Consider the following 24608-nt stretch of genomic DNA (forward strand, 5'->3'; position numbering starts at 1 on the left):
ATCTGTCTTTTCCCTTGGTTTCATAGAACAATTCTTTTTTGTCGTTAAATAGCATTTTAGTCATAGATTATATACAACTGAAGCTTAAAACTAAGTATTTTTTAAAGTAATTGTGTAGATCATTTTATTTATTGCCTTTTCTCCAAAGCTAAGAGATAATATGATTTGAGTCCTTTACTTAGTGTTGAAGTAAGTAGGAATTTGAATGGCCTCTCTCTTGCACAGAATCTTTTTTGGGGGCAGGTGTGATAACTGGGAATTGAACCCAGGGACATTCTACCTCTAAGCTATGCCTCTAGCCCTTTTTTAAATTTAATTTTACTTTTTTTGAAACAGCCAGTAATTTGCTGAGGGCCTCACTAAATTGCTGGGGCTGGCCTTGAACCTGATCTTCTTATCTCAGCCTCTCAACTGGGATTATAGGCATGTGCCACCAGGCTTGGCTTGCACATAATCTTTTCTGTAGGAAAAATGTTCTGAACCCTTCTAAGATGAGTGTTGCTTTGTTTTGTCTTATAGTAAAAATGCCTCGTGTAAAAGCAGCTCAAGCTGGAAGACAGGGCCCTACAAAGAGACGTCTTGCAGAGCAATTTGCAGCTGGAGAGATTATAACTGACATGTCAAAAAAGGAATGGAAACTAGGAATACCTATTGGCCAAGGTGGCTTTGGCTGTATATATCTTGGTAAGTGTATGGATACTTCTATTCACCAGTCCAGAGATTTATGTACTTTCTTATCAAAATGATTTCTAATTTTGTAGGAGTAGAAGAGAAGATTGTTCATTTAGGCATAATAAAAAATAGGATAAAATATATATAATACTACTACTAGTGAATGCTACAATTTTAGATTTTTAAGATGTTTTATTTTTTTATTTTTTTTTTTGCGGTATTGGGGATAGAACCCAGGGGCATTGTACCTCTGAGCTACACCTCCAGCCCTATTTTTCAGTCTTTTTTAAAAATATTTTTTGAAACAGGGTCTGAGTTGTGAAGTGCCTCGTTAAGTATCTGAGGCTTTCTGCGAACCACAATCCTCAGGACTTCGCCTCCCGAATGCTGGGATTACAAGTGTGCGCCACCACACCTAACCGTATTTTATGTATTTTTAATCTCTTTTGAAACTCAAAGCCATGTGCATCTTTTCTTTCTAACCTCCAGTTAGAAATTATTTTCTCTGGGTTTAGCTACTTTTACAGATGTGGATTTTTTTCCCTTCTATACAATCCTAAAAATTATTATAGTGGCATTAGAAGAATGATCTAGAAACTGCATTTAGGCCTGATCAAATGTTTCATTAGTTAGCAAACTTACTTTGAAATTTTTTGAGACCCAGATAGAACCTAGAAAGTCTGTAGGTTAACTAAATTATTAATTTAAAAGAAATCTTAACTGATTGTAATGTTGTCTGCTTCACCAGGAATATTAGTAGGGATTACAATGCAATTCATATTTGCATTTGATATTTCTTTTTCATTCTACATTTCTTTTTAGTTAACTAGGTATTTAAATTCTGCCATGAGCATATATAAAAATTTATTTTTAGTAGTGGAACCTTTTTGTTCTTTGAAATAACACCTTACTCAGAATACTAGTACTGTAGCCTAGATTGGTGTCACCTGGAACTTAATAGAACTGCAAGTTCTGGAGCCTCAGTCCAGATGTGCATACCAGAAACTAGGGAGAAGGCTCGGTGGTGGAGCAAGTCCTCTAGGTGACTGCGGCGCATGCTGAAGTTTACTTGCTGTAGGACTAGGCTGATGGTGCTTGTCTTCGGGATCTGTGCTGATTCTCTGGTTTTGTTTAGAGCCAGACCCATTCTTGTGAAGTAGGCTCCACTTGACTTTAGGTGTGAATCCCCCAAACCATGGAAGACTAGCAGCTAGATGAGCCAGGTATATAGTTTTTGACTTGGAGGAGATGGGTATATTAAATAAGCTGTTTCAACTGCAGCTTATGTGGACGTAATGACAGGTTAGTGGAGACTTGTCTCTAAATCCTTGATTTTGTATTAGTTAATTTACTTTTGTAACCTTTTGCAAATTTGGAACTTGCTTTGGATGTATTTTACATATCCTAGTTGTATGTATTGTCAGAAGGAACTATCTAATAGTATTTTTACAAATTCATGGCTTAACAGTTCTCTGTGATTAAACCTGAGTTGACCGGTCTGGGGAAGAGTTGACGTGCTTGGATGTTGCTGCCTCCAGTTTCTTTTGTGCTCACAGATACATCGAAACAGCCATTTTCAGGATCATCAGCAGTTTATGTTAATAAGTTGAGAAGATTGCCTTTGGATTTTCATTAGCTTTTCTGTGGATCTATCAGAAAGATAACCATGGAGTAATGTTTCTCTCATGCTGTAATCTATCCCCCGCCTTGGTTTTTCCTCACCTCTGGCTGCATCTCGTCTTTTGTAGGTGCCTCTGTGCTCTTCAGCTTTTCCTCCTCGGTCCACTTTTCCTTCTGTGTATTCTCCCTGAGTGACTTCATTGAGTTTCATGGCTCCTGTCCCTGTCTCTTTAGTTTTGATTTCTGTATCTTTTATCTGCATCTAGGGCTACTTTGATCACCTGTGTCCAGGCCCAGGGCCAGTGGCCTACAACAGGTCTCTAGTTAGTTGGGTGTCCCACAGGCATGTCTTAAATTTATATCATCTTTCATTTTCTGATCCGCTCACGACTGGGAGAGGATTATCTGAATAAGTGTAACCCATGAACAGAAACTGGGGTGGTATTCTTGAGTGTTCCATCCTCGGTGCCTCATCTGTCTTACTGTTTCAATTGTGTGACATCTCAAGCCCATCCCTTCTCTCTATCTCTGCTGCCACACCGTGGGTCATCCTCATCATCCCTTGTCTGGGCTCCACTGTGGCAGTGACCTTTCTGTCTAGTTCTCGCCCCTTGCATCCCATCGTCCACAGTGTGGCTTGAGTGACCTAACACACTAATCATATCATGTTGCCATCCGATTTAAACCTCTCTGCTAGCTCCCTATTACTCACAGAGCGCACAAGACCCTTCATATGTAATTCTCAAATGGGAGTGTCTCCTCTTTTTAGGGTTCATGTCCCATGAATCTTGACGAATAAAATCCAAGAAATGTGAAAGTTTATTTTTAGTTAGGGAAAGAGAGAGGACAAAGAAGCCTCCTCCCCTCGACCCCAAGAAAGAGGGTCCGTGAAAGAGAGTGACCTTGAAGCCCTTGGGAAATAGGCTTTCAAACCTTCTTGAGGTTTTCTTTCTTTTTTTTTTTTTATCATTGGTCAGAATTGTTTTTGGGAGACCAATGAGTTTTGCAGTTTTGATCCTTTGAATGCTTATCTGTGGGCTGACCAGGGCCCGATTCCCGGGGCTCAGCTGTCTCTCCTCTGCCTGCTCCCCTCCCCACCCAACCTCACAGGAAGGGGCAGGTGGCTGCTTTAATTCTCCCCGTTCCCAGGGACTCTGCCTACTGCAGTCCTGTTTTCACCTCATCTATCTACTCAGAATCTATGCTTCCAGCTACTTTCTGGGTTTTGTTATATGATGCTTGATCTTGATCTTTGTATGTGATGATTTTTAAGAAATTTAGTAAGTTCTACATAAATCATTTCAATAAGAATTAAAATAAATTCTTTTTTTTAAAATTTCTGGTGGCATTGGGGATTGAACCCAGCCTTTTTATTTTTTATTTATTTTTATTTTATTTATTTATTTATTTATTTATTTATTTATTTATTTATTTATTTTTTAAGTTACCACACATTGGCCGTGAAGCTGGGGTCTTCCTGTATCTACCTCCCAAGTACTGGATTTATAGGCTTGAACCTCCACACCTGCTAAAATAAAACACTTATTAGGATTATTTACATTATTATTATTTTTTTTTTCCTGGTTCTGGGTATTCAACCCAGGAGCATTCTACCTCTGAGTTAAACCCCCAACACTGTTTTAATTTTGATTTTGAAACAGTGTCTTGCTAAGTTGCTGAGGGAGGTCTTGAACCTGTGATCTTCCTGTCTCAATATTCCAATACTGGGATTACAGGTATATGCCACCATCCACAGCTGGTTTACATTATTTTAATGTTAAGTTTTGAAAGTAATTTTAGTAGCTTCACTGAGATATGCTACATAAAAAGCTGTCTATAATTTAATGAGTTTGGATGTCAGTAAATACCTATGGACTCATTGTAGTCAAGGTAAACATTGCAACCACATTCTCTGAAACATCCTGCCCTTTTTCTTTCCTTTCTTGTGGTAAGAACATTTAATCTGTGATCTACCATTTTAACAAAATAGGTATACAAGACAGTATGTCCACTCTAGGCACTCAGTTGATCTGTAGAACTTAATTACCTTGCATAACAAAACTTTATATCTATTGGACAGGAATTCTTCATTTTTCACTTCTCCCATCTCCCAGGAACTACCCTTCCATCTCTCTTTATGTGTGTTTGGCTGTTTTCGACACCTCGTAAGTGGAATCCTGCAGGGTTTGTCCCCTGACTGGTGTAGTTTCTCAGGTTCATCCATGCCACCGCACATGGCACCATTTCCTTCTCTTGTGCTGAATGACACTCTATTTGTGTTTGTAGTGTTGTTGCTGTGATACAGATGCCTGACATGAGCAGTTCAGAGGAGGAAAGATTCACGTGGTACACGCTGAGAAGCCCCAGTCCTTGGTCACACTGGCTGTGCTGCTTGGTTCTGTGGCGAGGCAGAGCACCTCGGCAGGGAGTGTGGTGTGGAGCAGAGCCGCTCGCTCCTAGATGGCCAGAAAGCAGAGAGAGCGGAAGGCGCCAGAGGGCCTGATTTCCTCACCCCAGCCCCACCTCCTGAAAGACACTACCAGCTCCCAATACCCATCAGCTGGGGACCCAGAGCCTTTGGGGGACGCTTGAAATCCAAGCCTTACCACTGTTGTGTGTCACATATCACATTTTCCTTATCTGTCCCTCCCCTTGGTGCACATTTTGGTTGTTTCCGTGTCTTGGCAATTGTGTATAATGCTTCACTGAAACATGGGAGTGCAGATTTCTCACTGAGATCTTGGTTTTATGTGATGCTTCTTTTTCCCCCAGAGTTGAGTGTAGGGCAGGTACTGTGTGTGCATTCTCCATGTGTTTACCTTTTCTGAGTGCTTTATACCACCCTGGAATTACCTTTTTCGGTTCCAGAGCAGACAGTGCTCCTTGTTTTCGGTGTGCTCACATGTTCTGTAGCGCCGCTCGAATGGGTTACTGAGGTTCTTTGCTCTTCCCTCTTTGTCTGTGCATCTTCATTTTAATATTTTGTTAAAGAAGCTGACCTTGCCCCATTACCAATTCAGCACCTCAGTGACATTCCCTGGGGCAGTTCCTTGAGGGCCTCAGACCTCTTCATCTGCCCACATTAGCAGCTTTCATCAGTGGCTCTTCCTGAGGCTGAGGTACTTTGGCTGCAGCCTTTCCAAGCGCAGTGGCTTCTGAGTTGTCTGGTAGTTTCTTGGTCTCCACTTCCTGTCCTTTCTTCTCATCAGCTTCTAATGTGAAGAGTGCCTTAGTGTTTGGTCTTGGGTTTTCCTTTTTCTCTGTTTCTACTCATTCCCTAGGGAAGCTCTTCTAGTCTCAGGGCTTTCAATAAATAGCCTGTCTGTATTGATGACTCTCAAATGTATTTCCCTAACACTCCTTTTTTTTTTTTTTTTTTGGTACTGGGGATGGAACCCAGGGTCATTCTGCCTCGGAGCTATACTCTCAGCCCTATTGTTTATTCTTTATTTCAAAACAGGGTCTCACTGAGTTGCAAAGGGAAGTAGCTGAGAATGGTCGTGAACCACGATCCTTCTGTCTCAGCCTCCCAAATGCTGGGATGACAAGCCTGTGTTACCACGTCCGGCCAGAGCCACTCTTTTGAACTCAAGACTTGAGTATCCAACTGCTTTTTACCATGTAAACTTGTATATTTATTCAGCATCTCAAACTTAAGCTCCTCCAGAGCACTAGCTCTTCCTGCAGCTTACAAAGGTCAGTGGCCGCTTCCTCTTCCCGGTCACTTAGGTCAGGAACTCAGAGCATTCTGTCTACTTTGTACCTCAGCCGTCAACAAGCCTTGTTGGCTCTGCTTTGACTCCTTGGGCACAGACCGGCCGCCTGACTGCCCTGGTCCTTGTTCAGGATGCCACGCCGCTAGCCCCTGGTGGTCGGCTGCCCTGCTGCCCCGAGCCCCGGAGGCGCACGTCAGGAGCACCTCGTGTGCCACGAGTTTCTCTAAGCGTGGCGCACCTGTTTCAGGCTCAGTGCTTCCTCCTGCTGCTTTGTGACTGTCTCTTATTTTTCTTTTTTTGGTGATGGGTATGGAGCCCAGGGGCATTCTATCAAGCTACACCCCCAGCCCTATATTTTAGTGCATTATTTTGAAACAGGGTCTCACTAAGTTGCAGAGGGCCCCATGTGTAGCTGAGGCTGGCTGCGAACTTGTGATCCTCCTCCTCAGGCTCCCAGTGCTGGGGTTATAAGTGTGCACCACCACGCCACTCATCTGTTACTTTTCACCTCTCTTTCTCCCCCAGTGACCTTGGCCTTCTGGCTTTGCCATGTGTGCAGATGTGCCATATTCTTCCCTTGGCTCTGGGGCCTTGAGACTGCTCCTTACTACTGCCTTATCACTGAGGGCCCCCACATCAACGCCTTGTCACTGAGGGCCCCCACACCAACACCTTGTCCTCAGGGTCCCCCACACCAGCACCTTGTCACTGAGGGTCCCCACACCAGCACCTTGTCACTGAGGGTCCCCACACCAGCACCTTGTCACTGAGGGTTCCCACACCAGCACCTTGTCACTGAGGGCCCCACACCAGCACCTTGTCACTGAGGGTCCCCACACCAGCACCTTGTCACAGAGGGTCCCCACACCAGCACCTTGTCACTGAGGGCCCCCACACCAGCACCTTGTCACTGAGGGTCCCCACACCAGCACCTTGTCACTGAGGGCCCCCACACCAGCACCTTGTCACTGAGGGCCCCCACACCAGCACCTTGTCACTGAGGGTCCCCACACCAGCACCTTGTCACTGAGGGTCCCCACACCAGCACTGCCTGCTGTCTTATTGCTTAAGTTCTCTTCTACACACCTATTACTATAAAACATACTTTGTAAGTTTTTTTGTCTGTCTCACAATTCAAATGGTAGTTTTATAAGAGTAAGTTTTTCCTGTCCACTGTTAATTTTCTAGAAACTGTGCCATATAGTAGATAGCAGGTAAATATTTGATGATGAATAGGAATACCGTATATCCTTAACTCAGTGTTCTGGGGCAACAGTGTGTTTTTATTTCCATGAAATAAAAAGAGAGTAACACTAAAATTATTCTGGAATATCTAGTACTAGTGTCCTGAATGAAATACTAAACTGGATGAGTGTTTCCCAAACCAGCATTTTTCTTTTTTTTTAAATTCAGTTCTTTTCTCTTCTTTTCTTTTTTTTTTTACTTTTAGATACTCCTTCTTAAAAGGATTTTATAGCTTCTTAAGTTAATGGGATCCCATCAGGTATTCTATGGAGAATTCACAGATTATATAATCTGTGAATCAAAAACTTCAAGTACCTTTTTTCGTACTGGGGATTGAAACCAGAGGCATTTTACCATGGCTGGCCTTGAGTCTGCAAGTCTCCTGTCTTAGCCTTCTAAGCACTGAGATGATAGGCATGAGATAATACTTTTGACTTAAAGAAATATTTAACTCTGTTTAATTTGGGGTTTCCTATAGTTTATTTGATGATCAAATTGTAGAAACCAGAAGTTGTAAGATGCACACCAGGTTTAGACATGTTAAAACCTGAAAAAATGTCTTAAAATTGATTAAATATATTGTAATAATATCCTGAAATACACATGTGGGAACTGAAATGTATTCTACAAGGGGTTATAGATATACAGTTCTACATATTAGTATAATATTTTTAATAATGCTCCTTGTTCTGATACTGTTTTACTTTTTAAACAGCTGATACGAATTCTTCAAAATCAGTTGGCAGTGATGCGCCCTGTGTGGTGAAAGTGGTAAGGAAATGTTTCAGCTAAATTTTCTTTTCTCAACTGAAGTTAGTATAGTATTTATTTTGTAAAGCATTCTTTTTGATAACTAGAATTCATTAAACCAATAAGGTATTACATTTTTAATAATGTTTCATAAATATTTTATGAGACATAAAAGTTGCTCTTTAGTTTCAAATAACTTGAGTTCGCAAAGTTCCTCTGCCCTCTTTTGAATAGAGTGGCACTGATATTTGGGGATAAATGAATGAAAGCATAGAGGTATGCAGAGTGGGATAAAGTATTCAGTCCATTATTTTTATTTTGGCTATTTACACTAGATGAAATGCTTTTTATTTTTATATCCTGCAAGACTGTACTGATTGAATGTAATTTTATTTTGCATTTGCTTTTGGACTGTGTGTGTGTGTGTGTGTGTGTGTTTGTGTGTGTGTGTGTGTGTTGTGTGTGTGGTACTGGGGGTGGAACTCAGGAACCCAGGGGCTATTCTATTCCGGGCTACATTCCTAGACCTATTTTATATTTATTTGGAAACAGGGTCTCACTAAGTTGCTGAGAGCCTCACTAAGTAGCTGAGGCTGGCTTTGAACCTGTGCGATCCTCCTGTCTCAGCCTCCCAAGTGCAGGATTACAAGGATGCGCTACCATGCCTGGCTGCTTCTGGATTTCTTCATCAAATTTTTTCTTTTTATTTGTTCCTAATTTTCTTCCCTGTTCAAATAGTAAGTTAAATAATTTATATAATTATGATTGTTGATTATCTTTGCTATCCCAATGCTGAGGTCAGTTCATGATGAGTAAAGTTGGACAACATCCCATCTGACTTAGCAAACACTGAAGAGCCAGGTTAATTCAGGTGTCAGTGTGTGTGTGGTGTCAGGGACGGAGCCCAGGGGCATCTACCTCCAAGATACACCCCCAGAACTACCATCATCATCATCATCATCATCTCCTCCTCCTCCTCCTCCTCCTCCTCCTCCTCCTCCTTTCTTCTTCTTTCTTCTTTTTTATTTTTGGTGGTACTGGGGATGGAACCCTTTTACCTCCGGGTTACACTCCCAGACCTATTTTATATTTTATTTGGAAACAGGGTCTCTTAAGCCAGCAAGGCTAGCTTCAAACCTGCGCGATCCTCCTGTCTCTGCCTTCCAAGAGCGGGGATTACAAGTGTGTGCCACCATGCCCTGTGACTTACTTTATTCTCAGTTTTGAAACAGGGTCTTGCTAAGTTGTGGATGGCTTTACCAATTGCTGAGGCTGGTTGCTAGCTGTGATCTTCCTGTTTTAGCCTCCCAAGTACTAGGGTTACACGCGTAGACCATCACACCCAGCTTACTTTTTTTTTTCTTTTTTTAATCAATTGTGCTTTTATTTTTTTGGTTACTGGGGATTGAACCCAGAGGCATTCTACCTCTAAGCTATACCACCAGCCTTATTTTAGTTTTTGTTTTATTTTGAAACCATCTCACTAGTTTGATGAGATTCTCACTGCTTGCTGAGGCTGTCCTCGAACCTGTGATCCCCCTGTCTAAGCTTGCCAAGTACTGGGATTACAGCATGCACCACCATGCCTGGCTTGCATCTTTTTACTTGTCAGCATTTTTAGCTCCACTCTCCTAGACATTTTTATCAATGCAAAGAGCATGATTTTGTTAAATAAAAGGGCCAGTAGGGCGTGCTTGTCAATTTGGGAAAATTCACACATAGCGCTCCTCCCCCATGCCTTTTCTCCTAAAGGTTACACAGCTCAAGAATTAGAATTACCTCGTTTTTGTTTTGTTTTAGTTTTTACCTTAAAGCGTTTTGTTAAGTTTTAACTCCTTTTTCTAAAAGAACTATATTCAGTTCCTAAGGAAACAACTTTTTTGGACCAGAATTAAGTGATTTTTAAAAACGTTTTCTTTATTGAGGTTCAGTTTTTTACAGGGAAATACACAGGTATAAGATGAACAGTTTGACTGCTTCTGCCAAGTGCATTAGCTATTTAACCCTCGCTTCTATGAAGACATAGAACATTTCCAGCACCATTTCTCCTGTCCTTTGTCAGTTAAACCTCTGCTTCCCTGCACCCTTGCAGACAACTGCTTGTCTGAGAGTTTTTCCCTGGATTAGTTGTTCCTGGTCTAGATGTTATGTAATGGCACTATATACTATACGGAGCTTGTGCTCCGCATAATGTTGTAAAAGTTCATCTATATTGTTGGTATGGCAAACATTTCATTATATGTTGATAGATGTGGGCATTTCCAGTTTTGCGCTATTATGGCTTATGCTTCTGTAAAGTATAAACATTCTTGTATAGTGTTTTTATGGGTATGGGTTTTTATTTCTTTTGGATAAATACCCTGAAGTTGAATTACTGGTGTATAGGGAATATGCATATTTATATTCATAAGACAGTCCTGGACGGATTTTCAAAGTGATGGTGCTGTTTGACACGCTGACCAGTAACGCACAAGAGCTGCGATTGCTCTGCGTCCTCCAGCAGTTGCTGTCGGCCTTGTCAGGTTTGTTTGGCTTTTGCCATTGTAGTGGCACGTAGCAGTGTCTCGTGGCTTCGGATTGCATTTACTTACTGACTGAGAGTCTTGAGCACTTTTTATTGTACTTATTGGCTGTTTAGATGTATTTTCGTGTGTATGGAGTGCCTCTTCACCTTTCCCCTCTTCTCTTTTATAAAAAGATATTCTTTTAATAAGTGGGGTGTTTTACTTTTTTATAATTGGGTAGTTAGAAAGTTATTCTGGACTTAAATTTCAGATATATGTGTTGTAAGTATTCTCCAGTTTGTAGTTTGCATGTTCACTTTTGGAATGCTTTTTGTACATCTTTTGAGATGGAGTATAAGATTTTTCTTTTTTTATTCTGCTAATGTAATTACAATGATTGATAATTTAATGTAGAACTAACTTTGCATTCTTAACACACATCCCACTTAGTCAGGTTGTATTTTGCTTTTAACCTAATACTGAAATGCTTTGCTGATATTTTGTTAAGGATTTCTGTGTCTTTGTCATATTGGTCTTTATTTTTCCCCCCAATATTTCTTAATTTAGAATTTTTGAATCCCAGGGCTTGGTTTTGGTGTCAGGGTCCTGTTGGTTGACTTGGGTCTCCCTTGTGCTCAGTGGTTCTTCCATTTTACACCCTCCCGTTCTTCGAGGCCATGGTCCTCAGCTGCCAGTGGTCTGTGTCCTGTCCACCCACACTTGTTTGCGAGGAGGAGTAACTTGGTCTCAGGGATTCTCTCTCCCTGGAAGTGGGGTAAAGTGTCAGTGCTGTTTCTCCTGACGTTTTCCTCTTCTGGATGCTCTTCTGTCTTGGGTTTGTCATCTTCTGTATTTTGAAATAACATTCCTGTTGCTCTGTATCAGAGGAACTAAAAGTTCTTACTGCTAAATCTAGTCATTTGCATAGGATTATAGAATATTATCTGCAGTTGTCTTTAATACAAAAATTAAAACACTAAAATCAATGAGTGAGACTAGTTTCTTCCTAGGCTCCTCAAAAGTTTCACATTGTGAATTGAAAGCAAGCCCCGGATTTCTCACTGCCTGGGGTTTCAGTATCTGCTGACCTCTGGCCCTTCTGCAGTTTGTTAAGCTTTGAAGTGTCCCTGTCCTGGAGGGAAAATCCCAATCTGTTTATAGGTAGAACTGGTGAATGGCCATGTGTTTTTGTTCTGTATAACCTGAGATTCTTTGAACTTAGGTTGTATCTTAGAATTATTGCATCCTTCATTATTGTGAGTAATTAGAAGTATTTTAGTTGTTATTCAATATAACTTCACTACTACTGCCTAAACTTACACAGTTGAGGAAAAACTAAACTGAATAGGAACAGGTATTTCCTGTTAACTTGAAGGGAGCAAACCACATGCTGAAGTTTAAGTCTGTTTGCTATCAAACACAGTTCAATACTCTGCATCTCCTGTCTTCTCATTTAGGTCTGTCTCCATTATCCCTAGTTAATTTTTATTTTTGGTCATGAGGGCAGTGATAAATACTCAGCTTATTTCTCTTTTGCGGTTACTATTTCAGCAACTTTTTCACCCTGTAGCTTGTGATCCTAGAATAATATCAGTGATTCGGGAAGAGCGACAGCCAAAGCAATGTCGCTGCTTCTCCTTTCCCTTTGAAGGGAGGTTCAACAGCGCTAGGTGTTCTTTCTCCCCTGATGTCTGAACTTTCGGAACCTCTTTAAACTCCTGTATCACTCATTATATTAACATTTATTTTACAATTTCACTTTTAATATCTTCTCATATACTTGCGGTTTTAAGTTTTATCTCCCTAACTAGATTTTAAATTACCTGATATTAAGGACCTTGGTTTAAACATTGTTTTCCTTGTGCAGTCCTTGAGGGCTTATTCATTTTTTTCAGGTATTTTCAGCCATAACTCTCTACCACCTTCTTGCTGTCTTTCCTGTCTGTTTATTCTCAGTTGCTCCATGCTACTCACTTTCTTCTCTTGAGAGTAGGCCCATTCAGAACTTACCTTAGAGCGTCATAATATTGAAAGTTCAAATGGATCATCAAATACAAATATGTTTATGAGTATCAGTTTTTATCAGTATTAAAATCAAAACTATTTATTGAAAAATTGCCATTTAAAACATTAGGGGCAGCTGGGCACAGTAGTACACACCTATAATCCCAGTGCTTAGGCTGGGACAGGAGGGTTCAAGGCCAGCCTTGGAGGTAGAATGCCTTGGGGTTCAACCCCCAGTAGCAAAATAAAACAAAACCCAGTAACCAAAAAAATCATTAGGGGTTATTATTAAACATCTAAAGATCATAGATTTATTTATTTATTTATTTTTTGGTCTGTCTGTCTGGGCAGTGCTGGAGATGGAACCCAGGGTCTCATGCATGCTAGGAAAGTGCTCTGCAACTGACCTAGACCCCTAGTCCAAAGACCATGTATGTCAGTTTTCCTTCCTCCCTCTTTCCCTCCTTCCTTCTGTCCTTCCTTCCTGAGGATTGGACCCAGAGGCATTCAACCACTGAGACAGTCTCCAGCCTTCCTCTTTTATTGGAACATGGTCTCATTAAGTTATTGCATGCTAGCCTCAAACCTGTCATCCTCCTATTTCAGCCACTCAAGGAGTGGGATTATAGTTGTGCCTGATAAGATCATGTTTTCAAACCTTTATACTACTCAATGGGAAAGTTTTAAAATTAGTTACTAAAAAAGCGGGATGCAAAGCACTCTCCTCCCTGTCGTGTGTGTGTGTGTGTGTGTGTGTGTGTGTATGTGCGCGAGCGCGCCTGTATGTGAATGTGTGCACATATATAAAATGATTGCTTTACAAAATGGCTATATTATAACAAATATATAAAATATTTTCAAGTTTTAAAAACGAACATGTATTTTATCTTTATAGAAAAACCTCACAAATGTTACTTAAGGGATTAGGGACATTGACTTTTATTGTGAGATTGGTGTAATGGCCTGTCGAGCAGTGGTTGTCAGCGCTGATGGCACAGCATGATCAGAATCTCTGGGTGGCGCTGGTTACTGGTATTGCTAGTAAAGCTCCCCAGGTGATTATTTTGTGCACCAAGGTTGAGAACTGTCAGAGAATCTGGCATGCCGAGCCAGATTATTTTCATTATTTTAAATGGAATCATGTGTTGTGTGCACAGTTTTGTCCTTGTTTTGTGATCCTTTTCTATAGTAGGGACTTGGCAGGTACTCTGTGCTTCTGGTCTGGGTTTCCACATAGATGTAGGAAACATGTAAAAAAATGTGGATTACTGCGGTATGTCTGCTTTGTGAGTGACTGTAAATGGTTAACCTGCAAATCTCTTACATTTGTCATTGGAGTGAAGTTAAGGCATACTTATTGAAAGTAGTCTTTTAGGCTCATATTAGGGGTACTCTCCTTCCTACCCAAAGATGATCTCCGGTTCTGTTTAAGGTATTAATCCTTGACCTGTGGAAGCAGCTTTGGATAGTGTTGCTGAGTCGCCAGGGATAGTAGGCTTATAGTTCTTTGCTTTTAGATTACAGATAATGGATTTTGTTTCAGGAAAATAAATGTTCAGAGAGAAATGGAAAATTAATAATAAGGTAGATAACGCAGAAAGAAAGAAGTCCTCACATATATGCTAACGGAATTAAGACTTAATAAGAAAATTATTCTTTGCAGTCAGTCATAGCAGTAGCAGAACTGGACACGGAGGTCGGCCTTTGGAGTGTGTAACCTAATGGCTTGTTATAGCATGATCCTTGCCCGCTGTGAACTGGTAGAAGTCTGTGTTTCTAAGTCCCTGGAAAGAAGTTTGCAGACTGATGTTTGCTTTTTCTCGCTGATGTTACCAGAAATGACCTGGATTTTCAATTCATATATTACAAGTTTTTGTTAGGAATGAGAAACTTTGTACAGCTTCATTTTTAAATGGCAGCCAGTTGATTTTAGATGGTGCCATTGAAATATATCACATTTTAATTTTTTTCTGTTGTCATCTTCATTTTGACACTTAGAAGTCTTAAAGAAACGTTTAGTGATATTCTAGTTAAAATGTCAGTCCCAATTTCTTTTCTAAATCTTGGCTATTACAGAGTTGGCAAAGTGTTTTAGATTTGAAATATGTTAATAAAATTTTAGTTATGAGTTAAGGTATTTTCTCCAACAGAGAGAGCTAGCTTCCAGTGCCAAGGAAGTGGCTCCTTGATTCTGTTATAATGGAAGCTTATTGGTTTCGAAAAAGTATGAAATGAGCTCAGAGAGCCTTCATTGTAGTGGGGCTTTCATTATAAAGGCCCGATTTATATGGTTGATTCACATTATTATAAGTTTAATAAATTATTGCCTGAAGGAAAACTTGAAAATTAAAGTTGAGATGACATAGGTTGAAACTGAATAAATCAGAATTTTATACCGATGGTAATAAGCTAGGATTTGTCTTCGGAAAACCCCTTTCAAACTTGAATTATATTAATGAGCAATTCTAAAAGCCATATATATATATATATATATTTTTTTTTTTTCAGGTCTGGGGATGGAACCCAGGGGCATTAGACCTCCGAGCTCCAGCCCCTGCCCTATTTTTTCCAAAAATATTTTTAAAATTTTCCTTTCTTTATTTCTTATGCTGATTCTGTGATTCCTTCTCAGTCATTGGCTTAAAATATTCACAAATATCTCTGTGGCTGCCATTACTGCTGGGGAAGGAGCCACAGGTTACGAACAGACCTGAGGTGCTGAGTACACAAGTAGGGATTTGGCACTCAGAAAAAGTTGATTACATGTCCAGTCTATTTATGCCACTCTTCCAAGCCTGGGCCAAAAACTATATTTAACTTGTAACAAAAAAGGTAAGCTTTTAGGTGCCGATCCACGTGTTTTACAGGTTGCCCATTTGCTGTTAGCTGCTCATTCATAACTAGGCGTTGCTTGACTCTGTAGTTTGGCAGAGTCTTCCTGTAAGCGTGTTCACTGGGAACACCTAGTTTTTTTTCAACTACAATAAATCTGAGATAATGGGAATATGTATATGAAAGAGTGTGTGTGTGTGTGTGTGTGTTACTGGGGATTGAACAAAGGGGCATTCTACTTGCAAGCCACATCCACACCCCTATTTTTTATTCTTTATTTTGAAACAGGGTCTCACTAATTTGTGGAGGGCCTCACTGAATACTTGAGGCTGGCTGCGAACCTGCGACCCTCCTGTTTCAGCCTCCCCAGTACTGGTATTACAAGTGTGCACCAGCACGCCTGGCGAAAAAAAATTTTTTTTTTAACCTCAGGGAGCAAAATTAACTTCTGTGGCGGTTGAGGGTTTCTTGAATGAAAAAATACGGCGAGCACATTTTGTGTATTTGCAAAGGCATTTTCAGTGGCCAAGAAGTACGTATTTCACAAGTTTTGTGTCAGTGAAGGTGATGGGCCTCATTTATCAGTTCTCTTAATGCTCTGCTGAACCTGGAAATCCAACTATATAGATATTTCATCCAAAATAATTTTCTTCTCATACTGTTAAAGAAAAGCAACTTTCAAGTTGGTTTAGAAATGTTTGCTTTCTCGCTTGAAATTTTTGTTGCTTTAATTTTATTTTTCTGATTCTCAATAAGATAACAAAATATCAAATATTAATAAATACTAATCATTGTTCATCAGACAAAATTCACTATTTAAGAAGTTCACTTAGTCATAAGATGCTTCTTGCCCTTCTATATTTAACAAGTCAAAAATCCTTGCAGGCTATTATTTCTTGTTGTACAGATGCCTTTGTGGGACTGTATTTGTCTTCACAATATCCCTTAACTTGTTAAGTCCCCATCATTTCAGATATGAGGCACCTATAAAAACTCAAACTGAACAACAACTATAGCAGTTAGGGTAACTTTGGAAATACATGTTTTTAGAGTTCTATTAGGTAAATGACTAGAGCACTGGAAAAATCTGTAAAAAAATATATAAAGAATATATAAGGTCTAGATTAAGGTTTCCAATTGTATTCATGTCAATATTTGCAAAATTGAAAATTGGTACCAAGTGGGTTAAACTAAGAAATGAATATAGTCCAGTAAAGTTGGTAGAATATTGTTATTCATCCCATTTTCTTTTTTACTTTAAATTATCATGAAGGACGTAAGTTTTAGAGCTCTTAGATTTGGAGACCATGAGAACCAGTGTCAGAAAGGAAAGGGTGCAGTTCAGTGGGCAGAGGACGCTCTCCTGTCCTGAGAGGCCCTAGAGGGCAGCTGTGGAGAGAGCAGCAGAGGGATGGGATTTCCACGAACTGGTTAAATCAGGATTGAAATTTTATTAAATCTCAGATTTAGTAAAATTAAATCTCAGAAATACCTTGTAGCCCTTTAGTGATACTATTAACATGGTTGTTGGTCTTTGCTTAGGGGAAAGCTTAATAAAGATGAAAATTAGTTTTAAGTGTTTTCCTTAAATTTCTGCCAAGACTGAGCTGTGTATCTGATTTTGTATAATTATCACTTTTGAAAGTGAATTTTGTGGACTGTATTCTGAAGACATCTGAAACATTTCTAAGTAGTTGACCATAATCTTTTAAAGAGTCATGAACTTTATCATAATTACATTGTTTTTAAAGAAAAGGTGATTTGTTCGTCTGTTTTCAATGTTTACTGAAAATAACCCAGGAATTTTAACTGTGCCAGTACTAATCAGTACTTTTATTTCTAAGGAACCTAGTGACAACGGACCTCTTTTTACTGAGTTAAAGTTCTACCAGCGAGCTGCTAAACCAGAGCAAAGTAAGAAAACGTTGAATCTTTTGGCCCTTTTGTGATATTTGTTTTATAAATAAATTTCATTCAAATGAAGTTTTATGAAATAACTGTGATTCATTAATAGATTTGTTACAGAGTTTCACCAAGATGATATATAGAATAAAGAAAATAAATGGTGTATGATTTAGGAAATTTGTTAAAAATTGAGAACTAACCCTAATCCATGAGTTAGACTCAAGAACCTCCAAACTTTTTGAGTATTTTTCTAAGTTTTGGAGAAAATAACAGGGTGGAGGTGTATGCCATATTTGATAATCTTAGAACGGAGAATATCCGGTTTAGCGTAGAACCTCTTATAGCTGCTCTGGTCCCTTCTGGAAGAAAAGCCACCATCTCTCCTAGGTTTTGATTTACCGGTTGAGGTAAAGATCTAATGATTGAAGGGGAAAAAATCTCAAACTTGTAGATTGGGATAAAAAATAAGTCTTCTAAGTCAGGCATGGTGGTGCAGGCTTGTAATCCCAGCGTTTGGGAGGCTGAGACAGGAGGATTGAGGTTCATGGACAGCCTTAGCTATTTAGTGAGGCCCTTTGCAACTGAGTGAGACCCTGTTTAAAATAAAGAATAAAAAAATAGGGCTGGGGGTGTAGCTTGGAGGTAGAATGCCCCTGGGTTCCATCTCCATCTCCAGTCCTGCAAAAAAAAAAAAAAAAAAAAAAAGTCTTCCAGTGGAAGTAAGTGAACATTTGAACATGTATGTAACTAGATAGTAACTGCATTTGTAGTACTGTGATGATTTTGGTTTTGTTTTTTAGATTTTTCACTTTAAAACAATGTTAAAGACAGAATAAATTTTGTACGTTAATAAAGTGGCTTTGATTCTAAAGGTTTTTTTTATTGATTGGTTACATATTACTTTTCACTTTTTGTTTTATGAAAAAAGTGAAATCTTGTTGCATTTATAAGTATAATCTTTTAATGTATAAAAATTGTCACTTATGTATAGAAGTTATAGTCATAAACATCTGTTTTAATTTGTAGTTCAGAAATGGATTCGTACTCATAAACTGAAGTACCTTGGTGTTCCTAAGTATTGGGGATCTGGTCTACATGATAAAAATGGAAAAAGGTAAAAACTGCGTGGTTTGTTTTTCTTTTCTCTTTTTTGAGCATTTACTGTCCAGTTGGTTTAGTCCAGAATTACTTACCGAGCACCCAACAATTTTAGTAGGCAGGTCCTCATCTGGGGTATGTAGCATGTGTCAGGGAATAAGATGAGTAAAGCACTGTCTGCTTTCTGCACCATGGAGCAGCGCTGATGCCCCTTGGGGTGGGACCCTCTTTGGTCTGGAGGACTTGGGTGGCCCAGAGTCAAGTGTGTGAAACCCAGCTGACAAATAGCAACAAAGTCAAAAGGCCCTCCAGCTTCTTTCCCTAAAAACAAACACACCTCTCTGCTTTCTGTACTCTTTGGTATTTCATGTGAGATACATAATCAGCCCATGGAAACAATTTCTTTTTTAAATGAAGGGTTCAGCCTATCTGGTGAAAGAAAAGAGTGTAAGAAACATTTAGAGGACAGTTTAGTGCTAAGTTGTGTGATTCTTTTTAACTTAGATTTCACAGGAATTAAGAGAATGGAATGTTCATATGGGCATAATTCAGCTGGAGAAAACCTTAATACTTCCAAGCGTAATTGAAACCTTTTAAACATTGAATGAATGAGTGGAACTTCATGGAGTAAGGCTGGGGGCAGAGGCCTTGAGAGTGCATTTAGTTTGGAACTGGAGGTCTGTTGGCTAGAATGCTTTTAGGTCAAGGAAAGGATGATGGGGCTGCGCAGGCTGTCACCAGGCCGGCTCCAGTCTCGCTCCTTTGCCCTCGTCTTGGCATTTCCCCAGCAGCTCTCCGTTCTCTGGTCTCATTTCACATGCAGGCACAATACCCTCGGCCCAGATGGCTTCAGCGTCTTGTGAGTTTCCCTTCCCCAGCAAGGAAACCAGTCCTGGTTAGGTTTTCTTGGCCAGACTTTTACCAATGCACAGTCTTAAGCCTTGGCAAGGGCAAGTATGGTCACAGAGATTGACTTGGTGAAGCAGGGTCATGTGGGGAAGGAAGGAAAGCCCCAGCAGACTGAGGGCAGGGACAGTTGTGAGTAGCAAGCAGCATCGCTCTCCTGAGGCCCGTGCGTCTCTAAAGAGCAGGACTCCCTAACCCACGAGTGCCTTCTTGCTGTACGAGGCTGCTGTGAGGGGAGAGACCGTGGTGGTGGTGGGCGGGGGGGGGGGGGTGACTGTCATCTGGGAAAGAGCCCTGTGGGGAGAACAGAGGCCCAGAGTGCAGGGCCTGGAAGCAACACACCAGCCTGTACCTTGACTCTGCTTGCTGGGGGCAGCTTCCCTACAGCCTATGCATCTACAAATTGAGCTTGCCAGAGCGGTCTCCTGTAGAGGAGCACATGGCTCGGGTATGAGGTATTGATTTACTTCTTAGGTTGAAGCTCTCAAAAATAATCATTATAGGTCTATCAAAAGTGAAGAGATAGAAAGTAAAATTATTTCTCCAGCTCCTGCCCCGCCAGAAATCTTTACTTTTCCTCGAAACTCATTTGGACACACACATACCCCTTGTGTGTGTGTGTTTAGGTATGTATGTGTGTAGTAGGTAGAATAGCATTAGGATTGTAAAAATAGTAGTTATCATTATGAAATCATTTATACTGAACTATATTTTTCTATTACTTGAATTGTTTTATTCAACTCACTACACAATCACACTTATAGGGTTTAACTTTAGAGCAGTTATTCAGAAATAACCTTCATTTTACTTCTCAGTGCCAGAGTTGTCTCTCCAGAAGAATGTGGTAACGGTTTCTATGCAATTTACAGAATCATGCTTCAGTTGATGTTTATAATTTAGAAATGGTGAGATTAAGGAGTTGTTGAGTGGTGGTTGGGTGATCTATGAATAAAAACAAAGACCTACTTAATATGATTTATTAATAGAGCCTATGCTGAATTAAGCAAATATGTTTTAAACCTCTTCAGATATATTATTATAATGATTACACACATCACTTATTTATAAAAGCAAATATGTACATGTGTCCTGGTTTCATCTCTCAACCCTTTGAAACCCATTAAACAAAATAAATTAGAAAGTCAAAATTATTGTTCTATTTTTATTATTTTAGAGATCATGGTACCAGGAACTCTTATAGGAATGAATACATGTTTCCATTAAATAATTATATGATTTTGGACAAATCATTTTGCCTTATTAAGAGATGTGTGGACAAGAGGATCTCTAATTGTTTTCTAGTTCACAAACAGATGGGATTCTGATTTTGTCTCTGGCACATTGTCTTTTAATGTGCGCTAGCTCTTGCTTTCCTGTTAAGCTCATCGTATTGTATTTGCATCATGAAGTCTACAACTTTTACGTGGGCTTTTTGTGTTCTAATGATGTTTACTTCCTTTGGTTTGGCACAGTGGTTAAAGCAGTGTGCTGACATTACGACGGGGCACATTGCTTACCTGTTTTCTTCCTACTTGCGAGAGGGGTGGTAAGAGTGTCCACCTCCCAGAGGTGGAGTGAGGCTTAAGTACAGAATACATCTGAGGTGTGTGGAGCAGCTTGCCCGGCCAGCTATTTGGTAAATGCTTATTGTTAGGATGGTTCTTAATCTTATCTCTTGGAAGATATCTTGATATATTTGGAGTGTGGTCTTGGTTCTTACTGATTTTTTGAATGATTTAATCAGATAAGTTGGAATTTGGAAAACTGTTGAAGATAAGAGCAGAGCAGCGTCACTACAAAGTAGTGGTGCTTCAGCACATACCGAGTCTTGGAATTCGAGAGCTAGAAAGACCTGGAAGGCGAGTCCTCGCTGCTTCCTTTGCTTCTGTAGAGATGGAAGCCCAAGGAGTAACTCGCTTGCCCAAATCAACAGAGCTGGTTTGTTGCAAAGCTGAAACCGTCACACTTTCCCGGGATCTTTCTTCTTCTCTAAATCTTGGCCACTGAGTGTTTAATGCATCATCCTTTACACCATGTAAGCAAATTTATAGAACTTAACTTTTATACTGTCTCTTGATTTCAACACCATTTCGATGCTGCTGAAATATACCTTAAAAGTAGAGATGCTGCATAGTCACAGGAAGGAAGCCAGTACCTGGGGACATCGCTGCACTTAGAGCCAGCGCTCATTCCTGTGCAGATTGCTTTGTGTTTACCATCGATGGGTCTGTTGGAGTCTCTTCTGGGCTTTATCTTAAATTGAATGTTGTCTCCTGTAACTAGCTGAAACCAGGAAAAGGCTTTATAGTAGGTAAGAGGCAGAGAAGGAGAGCACTCCAAAGTTGTGAGGTTTCTAGCTGGAGAAATGTTTAAAGTCCCTCCCTCCCTCCCTCCGTCCCTCCGTCTTTCTAAACATTGCTTTGAAGAAATTACATTGAAAGGAGATATTCATTGCAGAGTAGATTTTTCCCGAGTTACATTTTCTTCATTGACTCTTGTTTGTCTTCAGTTACAGGTTTATGATAATGGATCGCTTTGGGAGTGACCTTCAGAAAATATATGAAGCAAATGCCAAAAGGTTTTCGCGGAAAACTGTCTTGCAGCTAAGCTTGAGAATTGTATGTGAGCTATGTTCTTGTTTTTTTTAAAAAAATGTTTTTAATGCAGTAAATGCTAGTTTGTGTTGAAGCTCAGTCCTCTGCTGGCTGGTGTTAGGTACTGCATTAATTTATTTGTGTGATGCTTTCGTAGCTGGATATTTTGGAGTATATTCACGAGCATGAGTATGTACATGGAGATATCAAGGCCTCAAATCTTCTTCTGAGCTACAAGAATCCTGACCAGGTAGTTTTATAACTTTAGTTTTTATTGCTTAAACCGTGTTGTTTGAAAACAAATATGGTTGCATTGAACCCTTGAACCCATGCAGAAGTTTTACTTTTTGAAGTAGATATGGTAATAATAATATTTCTTCTTGACACTTTTATCTAGTTAACAGTCTACATTTTTGATGCAATTTGTTGGCACTTTATCAAGTTGGCTATTTTGCCCTAAATAATATTCAGAAGAAGTGCTTGTGATACAAAATGAATTTCAAATAGCTGTTTGGGGGTGGAAGCTTAAAATTATATAGTACACCAGTGAATTATGTTTGCTTGTCTGCTTTGTCACTTTTTTTATTTCCTTTGTTCAAGAAATCCATCAAACATAAGTGTTCTATTACTTGGAAAATTTGGTCTTTAACATGTTGATTATTCAAATCAATTGGTTTACAGAAATATCTGAGCTGTCTCAGTTTGTATACTCTTAGTGTTTGGAATTCAAATGCGCGTTTTTTAGTTTATTACATTTCTTTTGTGATATTTGCTGTGTAAGGGAAGGAGAAAAGCTAACGTTACCCCTTCATTTGGGTCAGTTTAGTTGGAGTACGGGGATCTTTACATTTCTTGTTGTCTCTGTGAAGTTGATGAAGGTGAGGTTTAGGTGATACTCATAGTTGAGCCACTAGACATAGTATGTGTTCTCACTTCTTACTTGATTTTATATGAAAAAAGAAGATTTGAACATTTTAAAATGTGTTGGGTGCTTTGATAACTCAGTGGTTACTTGTCGTTAATGTCTGCGATTCTTCTTTCAGATCTACCTTAACCACCCCTTGCTTTGTTTCCCCTTTTCCTTTGGCTCTCTTTTTCTGACATCTTGTACATTCCTTCCCCCCATGCCAGTTATGGTGGATACAAGGGATTTGTGTGTAACAGAAAAAGGTAGCTCAACTGTGGCATGCTAGTGGAGAGGTCTCGAAGGCAATTGCCGAATTTGTCTCATTTTAGATTTTTTTGGTTAAATAGCAAAGTAGCAGCTAAGAACTTGAACAGTAAGAGTCCCATTAATTGAAGTCGTCTAGACTTGTATAATACAATAAAAATATGACAGCTCAGTGTGCACTGACTAAAGGATGCTGCTTCTGTTTCTGTGACTATTTTACAGCTCTCTTAGCTTTCAGGCATGTGCTGGGTGGGATTGCTTTACCAGTGTTAGCTCCAGCCTTATATTTTTACTTCAGGTTCATCTTGTGCTCACATGCATGTGTTTGTGATAGCTACCCTGGATTAGAGATGTAACGTGCGGCTGTGGAATAGAAGGAGCTGTATTAGTATTGTGTGCTGGTCACACCCAGTGTGGATGCTCACAGATACACATATGTATATAGGATTCAAGGTTACTTTAAATCGTGAGGATTTGATTTTAGTATATAGTATTTAAATGTAGGTAAAAGTTCTTTGAGTTCTAATTCTTGAAGTATTTTTATGAAGTAATTTGGTACTTACTATTTTACTAGTAAAGAAACAAATGGATACAAGATGACTTTGGTACCATATTAGATGTGTTAGCAGTAATGTGCTTTTCCTTGTAAAAAGTATTAATTGTATTGGAACATGTGTATTGATTGATTTTATAATCAATTTTGTCTTATACTCTTTAAGACAAAGTGTAAGATTTATAAGACTTGCTCAAGTTAAGGTAAGATTAGTTACAAGCTTAGCACATAGTTTTAAAAAGTCAAGTGTTATATGGTCATTTAACATTTTTATTAAAAATAAAAAATCTTGGGCTGAGACTATAGCTTAGTGGTAGAACACTTGTCTTGCATGCGTGGATCCTGGATTTGATCTCCACCACTACAAAATAAACAGTTAAAAAGATCTTTTAAAAGTCTCTTAGAATTGAATATTTGCTTTTGTGTGCATTTTGGATCTAACTTGTTTGGAGTGCCATGGTTTGTCCTTGAGGTGAATCCACCCTCAAGTGACAGTATTTTATTTCTATACAGTAAACTTGTGTCGTTGCAGTGATTTTGGCTTTAATTTGTCCTGGTGCTTGGGAATTTATAGGTATACTTGGTAGATTATGGCCTTGCTTATCGGTACTGCCCAGAAGGAGTTCATAAAGAATACAGAGAGGACCCCAAAAGATGTCACGATGGCACTCTGGAGTTCACGAGCATCGACGCGCACAACGGCGTGGGTATGTCTTCGGCGCCTGAATGAGAGACGCTGCTGTGTCAGCTGAATTCCTACGTGATTCCCCATACAGAAGTGCATAGACACGTAGGGAAGGAAGAGGCTAAGTGGATGGGGAAGCAGGCAGAGGTTGGACTCCTGAAAATACAGAACTTGTGCTTGCTTTCCCGCCCTGCCTCACCCTGCAGAGAACTGAGGGAGAGGTGGTGTGGAGAAGTTCCATTTCATTGCACTGAGGGCTTCTTTTTGGTTTTAAATAGCTTAATTGGAATTGCTGGATTGTTTCTGTTTCCTATTAATTTTTTTGCAGCTGTAACATAACAGGTGGTCTTCAC

At 39.6% G+C, this 24608-nt stretch overlaps 1 protein-coding gene across 1 annotated transcript in view; it reads left to right on the plus strand.

Annotated features, from left to right (window-relative positions):
- Positions 1-524: 524 nt before the first annotated feature.
- The window catches only part of VRK1 (VRK serine/threonine kinase 1), a gene marked incomplete at both ends in the record, with an annotated part of 51868 nt that continues 27784 nt past the window's right edge, over positions 525-24608 (plus strand). The window contains 7 exons of the mRNA XM_080708135.1: positions 525-684; positions 7969-8024; positions 17188-17257; positions 18275-18362; positions 21762-21870; positions 22004-22096; positions 24145-24277. Coding sequence (XP_080564261.1) covers positions 525-684; positions 7969-8024; positions 17188-17257; positions 18275-18362; positions 21762-21870; positions 22004-22096; positions 24145-24277 — 709 coding nt within the window. The remainder of the gene's footprint in view (positions 685-7968; positions 8025-17187; positions 17258-18274; positions 18363-21761; positions 21871-22003; positions 22097-24144; positions 24278-24608) is intronic.

This window comes from Muscardinus avellanarius, assembly GCF_963383645.1.
Source record: "Muscardinus avellanarius genome assembly, chromosome: 12".
In the NCBI taxonomy this organism is placed as follows: domain Eukaryota; kingdom Metazoa; phylum Chordata; class Mammalia; order Rodentia; family Gliridae; genus Muscardinus; species Muscardinus avellanarius.